The sequence below is a fragment of the Anneissia japonica genome, unplaced genomic scaffold, assembly GCF_011630105.1.
Source record: "Anneissia japonica isolate Jap-2015-1 unplaced genomic scaffold, ASM1163010v1 scaffold426_len1935630_cov189, whole genome shotgun sequence".
In the NCBI taxonomy this organism is placed as follows: Eukaryota; Metazoa; Echinodermata; class Crinoidea; order Comatulida; family Comatulidae; genus Anneissia; species Anneissia japonica.
Genome location: NW_022713172.1, coordinates 271,964 through 278,849, shown reverse-complemented (window position 1 = coordinate 278,849; position 6,886 = coordinate 271,964). Strand labels below are relative to the sequence as shown.

At 34.2% G+C, this 6,886-nt stretch overlaps 1 protein-coding gene across 1 annotated transcript in view; it reads right to left on the bottom strand.

The window, feature by feature from the left end:
* The window catches only part of LOC117108355 (DBH-like monooxygenase protein 1 homolog), a 19,567-nt gene extending 17,241 nt beyond the window's left edge, over positions 1–2,326 (bottom strand). The window contains exon 1 of the mRNA XM_033250348.1: positions 1,952–2,326. Coding sequence (XP_033106239.1) covers positions 1,952–2,221 — 270 coding nt within the window. The 5' untranslated portion in view covers positions 2,222–2,326. The remainder of the gene's footprint in view (positions 1–1,951) is intronic.
* Between the last annotated feature and the right edge of the window lie 4,560 nt (positions 2,327–6,886).

Below are 6,886 nucleotides of genomic sequence, written 5' to 3'. Positions count from 1 at the left end.
TTCATGGTTAATGTATTCAAATAGACAAATAATGTCTCTTCCAGTGTAGCACACATTTTTTCTATAAATATTGATTTTTGCGCTCAAAATGTCAGTTATGCCCTTTTGCCGTGGGTTTTCTGATTCAAGACATGTTGACAAACTTTGGCAAAAGGATAAAAGTACCCAGTTTAGTTCCTTTCAACGCAATTTTAAGTCAGATTATTCAAAAATAACATTCAATATATAATTTCATATGTTATTCATGTATAAACTATAAAATAAATGTACAATAATACCAAAGAAACGCATTAAATAATAAACACTAAAATTACAAACGATTAAATACCCATGTATGGTCTAACCAAGTATACAAACAAGAAAATGAATTAACATTAGTATGTTATTATGTATCAACAAAGCCTTTTTGGCTCAAGGTGCTAGATCGAGGACCCTGGGTAGGGGGCCTATGCAACCCTAGGAGTCTGGGCCCCGCACAAGAGCGCATAGGCGTTACGTCACTGCGTGAAGGATGCATGCGTATGCGTATATAAAATAGAACTGCTGTTTAGTTAGAATGCGTATGCGTGTGACTGTTTTTATGTGTACGTTAAACAAGAATTACAAATATTTTTTAAATTTTATTTACGAAGTAAAATAATAAATTTATATTTTAAGTCATGTAATTACAATATAAATTATTATTATTATTATTATTATTATTATTATTATTTTTATTATTAGCAATTCTTCTCTATGATCCAAATTCAAGTAATAATGAAATGATTACGAATATTATTGTTTTTTTATATTCTAATAAAATATTTAGAAAATGTATTATATATATATTTAGATGGAAAAGTAAGTTGTTGTTTGCTTAGTGAACACAGTTGATTCGAGTAAACTGTGCATTTATACCTTTTTGTCCTGCCATTTGCTATAAATAAATGTTGTAGTTGTGCCTCTTTGCCATAGTTATTTGCTAAATAACTGTTTTAGTTGTCCCTCTTTGACACTGTTATTTCTAGTTAAAATGTGAATTGTTATTCTGCCATGGTTAATTATTTTTATTAAACAGTTACTATTTTCCTATAGTTTATTTCCATAGTAATAAACTGTTGCCATTCAAAGTAAGGCAAAATTATATAGCATAAATTAACTTGTCTTATCATGTTTGCCTAACATTAACTAGACATATGCTACTGTCAAGAATCATACTATTTAACCAATTTCTATTTACAAATTGTGAGCACACAAACAGTAAGAATAATAAAAATAATACAACTTAACATGCAACCTTCATTGTAACCAGGGAGAAAGCTTTCTTCTGATTGGTTGGGTGTTGAAAGAACGTCACGCTTCAGCGTATCACAGTCTATCTTTTTGCCTTGGGAATTCACTGAAAATTGTGTAGTTATGCCCTTTTGCCATGCCCCTATCTAGCCCGGGGGACACTTTTTTACATTTTTTTTTGTGCCAACATGTGTAACATGATGTACTGACCCCACTAGGCTATATAACTCATTTTCGCCAAAAAATGTCAGTTATGCCCTTTTGCCATGGGGGGGGGGGGGGGGGGGGGGGAACAGAATAACAGATTATGAAAATATACTTGGTAAACATTTTGGAAGAAAAAATTAGCACCATACCCCCTTTCCCTTCTTACCTTCCCATCCCATCAGAAAGTTGTAGACCTAGGCCCTAGGTCAACGACTGACAAGACTGTGGGATGAATATGTAGCTGGTATCCGGGGGGGGGGACTGATGACATCGGCAAGCCGACTACATTCACTGAGAGACGCACTACATTCACTGAAAGACGCGCTTGGCGTTCCGTAGAAATTACCTGCTGCTCAATTTGTCGGCGGCTCAACCGGTCATATCCCCTATTATTAATAGTACTGCACTACACAAAACATTATTCATAGTATCACTATATTACTGACATAGACATAAACGCTACTTCACTTACAGACAAGAATACATCACCACTTTTTACCCATCCAGCCACTATGTCAGCACCAGGCATGCCTCCATTTTCAGAAAATCCTATAGCAAGGTATCCATTAGTATCGGCGCTAATTTCTAAGAAGATATAATCTCCGTCAACACGCCACTTCAAAACAAAGTTATATTCGCCACTTAATACAATCTCGTGATCTTCGTTAATAGAGTTCTGTGCCTTACATATCGCCCATAAAATGCCCATCAGGCAGCTCATGTATTTCACTTTGGAGACCATCTTTTTCTCTATAGGCCTATTAGCGACCAGTCATAGAATGATTCGTAAGACAGTACAGTATTCGTATCACACCAGTTAGGAACAAAAAAGGCCTACTTAAGGTCAGCATCCACTTACGTAATAATTGCTAATGGCCATTCATTGGACATCAAGAAAGCGAGAGTCGTACAATAAGGCTGTACCTTGCTGTTTGCTTTCCATTCATTGTTTGAATTCAACCAATAAAAATAGTGTAAGGAGGAAAATCGTCTTATCTCACAGTGCACAATTTTATGCACTTTCTGCTTGTGTAACTTGCAAGCAGACTTGTTGTTACTCTCTGTTAAAGAAGCCTATGCTGGAGCCTTGGCAACCATGCATTACCTCGAAATTTAACTATATGTATATATGCTACCCCACCCCTTCTCAAAGCTTATAGGCTTGGCTTCCGAAAGTTGGATCTCTTCTCAAAAAGGAAATTATTTTTGATATTAGGAAAGATAACATTATTTTAGAATTGGTAAATGTAGCTGGCAAAGAAATCGAAATTGTTGAATAACTTTAGTATTTAATAACTATAATGGAAATACACATAACTGGAATGCACATCACATTGTTCATGTCAGTGATTAAAAATATTTATAACGTTTATATTTCCTTGGAAAACTTCATTTATTCCAATTTAGTAGTAAATATTTAAGTGTTTTTACTAATATATACTAATAATAAGTAAGTAAGTATTTATTTGGAAATTACACTTTTATATCGGTGGCACACACAAAGGTGGTGCATTCACAATGTTCATGTTAAAAAGAACAAACAAAATTAAAAGCAGAGAATTAAACAATTAACAAAAATTCATACAGAAAAGGCCTACACTAACAAATTGAAAATATTAATACTAATAATATGTACAAATATATACTATATATATATATATATATTTATATTATATATATATATGTATATATATATTTATATATATATATTTATTTATATATAAGCCTACAATATATATATATATATTTATATATATTTATTTATTTATTTATATATAAGCCTACAAGAGTTTAGAGCATGAACTTAATACTGTTGGCTACCTTAAAATGGATATGAAACGGTTTCTAGAAATCCAAAATCTTGTCATCATTGTTTAGAAAGTCATTGAAAAACCTCGGACACCCAATATTAAACGTATTGGTCAATGCCTTACCCCCAAAAATCCCCCCCGAAAGTCACTGAAAATCTTTTTGTGACGTCACAAAAAGATAAATTTGTACTGCGAGGATAGGGAATGTGGAGGTTATTTGCCAATTGACACAATACAGTGATGGTAATAGCTAATCCGCTTTACATTTTTGTTCCTGGATATGTATTTCATCGTAAATGATTAAAATTTGGTTATATATTTCTCAAATTATTTTTCAAAGTCCATTTTTAATGTTGTTTTTACGACTGTCTTTTACGAATTTGGCAGCCATATGCCTCGGAGGATAGCAAGAGGATGGGGTCCCCTTTGTGTAGGGGCCTGGGGCTGCGCCGCCGAGAGCTCATGGGCGTTAGCTCACTGTATAGCGCTTCGTTTTTCTTTATTTCTTTCTTCAAAAATTGATAAGATCCGTTCTAATTTTGATAACTCATCATTGAATTTAGCCCTACAAAATGATGTCTGTCTCTTATACACATCTAGATGTGTATAAGAGACAGATGATATTGAAGGGAATTAGTCGTTAACACTGTTGAATAAATATAACATAAATCATCAAAGGTACATATACAGTGTTTAAATAAGGAAATGATGGAACATCGTAGCTACCCTGTAGCTTTTCAACGAATAAAGTCCTATAAAAGTCATTGTGTAATAAAATGCCTCCGACGGGATTCGAACCTGCGACCACTTAAGTTGATGCGACGTCATTTAATTGTTGGTTAATAGTATCCTGTTTGATTTATCTCTTCTGTATTAAGCTCCTGTTATTTTAACAACATTACGCTCCTTCGTCGACCGCGAGGTCACACTAGACTGGTACATGTACATGCTCTTTCCAGATGTTTCTATACCAAAATAAAATTTCAAGGCTCATCCGTATTTTTCATCCCTGAGTGTTACAGAAGTGTTTCGATAAACGAGTGCTTTTTCTCTGCCTACTTTCATTTTTCTTTTTTTTTTGTTGAGAATATGAATACTGTATTGTAATAATAAATAATACAGGTTTTTGTTTTAAATACTACTAGCGAATCATTTCATTATGGTAAAACGATAAAAACAATAATAATCCCACCAGCCTTGATACTAAACACATATCCTGTTTAACACGGTCCAGTGGTCGAAATTATATCCATCTTCACACATCTTATTATGACCCTCGAGATTACAACAATCACTTATTTTATAGTGAATACAATGACTCGTGTGCACTATAAAGAACCCAGTATATCTTTTGAGATGAGCAAGGGGTGCTGGAACAGACAGCCCCTGTGTTCCTGGACAGCCCATGTGTTCCTAGTCCAAATACCAAGTGCGCTATATAAACTACACTGTATACAATGGCTCGTGTACACTATAAAGAATGTACATCATTCGAGACGAGTAGGGGATACCCCGGCCCAGTGTACTGGAACAGACAGCCCCTGTAGTGGACGACGAGAGTTGCTGGTACCGGGTTACCGGGTAGCACAAACAATGGACCCTTAGGGGCGAAGAATGTCATTGATCGAGTTCCTAGTCCACATATCAAGCGCCCTGAGCATCACATTAGATGGATATGTGCGCTATATGAAACTACACTATTATTATTATTATTATTATTATTATTATTATTATTATTATTATTATTATTATTATTATTATCCCACCCATCCATTTTTTTAATTTGCTGCTCATATTACAGAAAAATTGTATCAACAAGTAAATTGGCATAATATGACAGATGCATTCTTACTACCGTATGTCAGCATAAAACAGAACAGCATAGTCCGTTGTTTATGAATAAGGCATATTTCTATCAGATTAATTCGACTTTGTTTATGATATAGACCCAGATTGTCTTAAAAATTGTTGGTCTACTGCTATACAATAATAATTTACCAGTTAAGTGTGAAATAAGAACAAAATAAGAACAGTTTAGCTGAAAATTGACACAAAAAAAAATAAGAAAGCTGAGCCTGGGTAAAATTATTTTTATTTTTTATTTTATTTTATTAATTTCGGCAACACAAGTGACAAAGACACAATGCAACTTTGAATGCGCCATGGATTGGCAAAAGAGGTCAAAGATCGCCTGTCGCCAAGAGGCGTGCCACTTCAACACTCAAAGCCTACAAAAAACATGCAATAAAATATAAAAATATACAAGAATATCTAAAAATTAAATAGGCCAATATCTTTAAATTGTTTTTTAAAAATATTTTTAAAATTCGACCAGCTGTCACATGAAAAATCATTTCTGATGTTGTCAGGTTGCCCATTCCACATACGAGTAAATCTAGTAGGAATACAGTAGTTTTGGATGCCAGATGCGTAAATGTTATAAGACCGATTAGACCAATTGCTTTCCAATAAGCCAACGTGAAGGCCGAAAATATTAAATCAGACGGACATCAAGTGTTCCGGCTGGTAACAATCGGCTAACACGTGTGGTGACTACGCTCCATTCATTTCGGCGATAAAAACACTTTCTTTTACAAGGCGATTTTCATCCGGAATTACGTGTTGAAAAAAAAAACTTAGTAAAAATGCACCATGTATTAAAATTATATATAGGTAAATTATACAATTCATGCACGTACGTACCAAAAAAGGTTTTTAGAAAAACAAGAATTTTCCATTTGTATCTTACTTGCAATTTTTAGTGTACTAAGATAATTCATATGAATCATAGGCTTACTAATAAGACTAATAATACTGATAAAAATGCTAATACAATTTCAGTTTATGGTAGCAAATATTTATATTTATAAAGTCCAATGCAATTTTTATAACTTACGTTTCTCAAAAGACAAAAAAAGAAAGAAATAATTTCTCAGTTTAAAAGTCTAAACATTCAGTACGCAGTGAGATGCAACCACTATAGTAGCCTGGGTTCCAGGCCCTAATTTTAGGTTACTCACTCTTTATTGCACTTAGTGCGCGCCATACCTAATTTAATTGGCGTCCCATACTCGATTTCTTTTTTTTTTCGAATTAGGGCCTGGGCAAACGATTCATGCCTGCAATTTCCCACATCAAATTTGATGTGGGATATCGTATGCATGACTGATTTTGTAAATCACGTGATTGGCTAACCTCATGCATATTAATCAATCTTCGTAAATTTTAAAAATTGAAGATGCGGAGAACAAGCTCCAGCTCCCTTTTGGCTACTTACTTGAATTAAAACAGTTAGTATAATTAATAGTTCTGGCCTGCTGAGAATGACATGGACTGATAACCGTAGGCTATACTAAGAACCTTGCTCACCGCTTCTAGCTGCTACAGATTTAGGCCTTTAGGGTAGAATATTGTTAAAAAGTTAGGCCTCTGTAAGTAAGAACTTAAAAATACGCCAAGCCTCTACTACTAGTCTAGGCTAGGCCTCCTGACTCCATCCAGACGAGGCCTGAGCCATCTTCCTGGAAAGTTAAAGTTTTGTTGTATTTGTATGGTATGCCATCTAGTCTAAGCTTAATTGTTTTTGCCATTGCCAA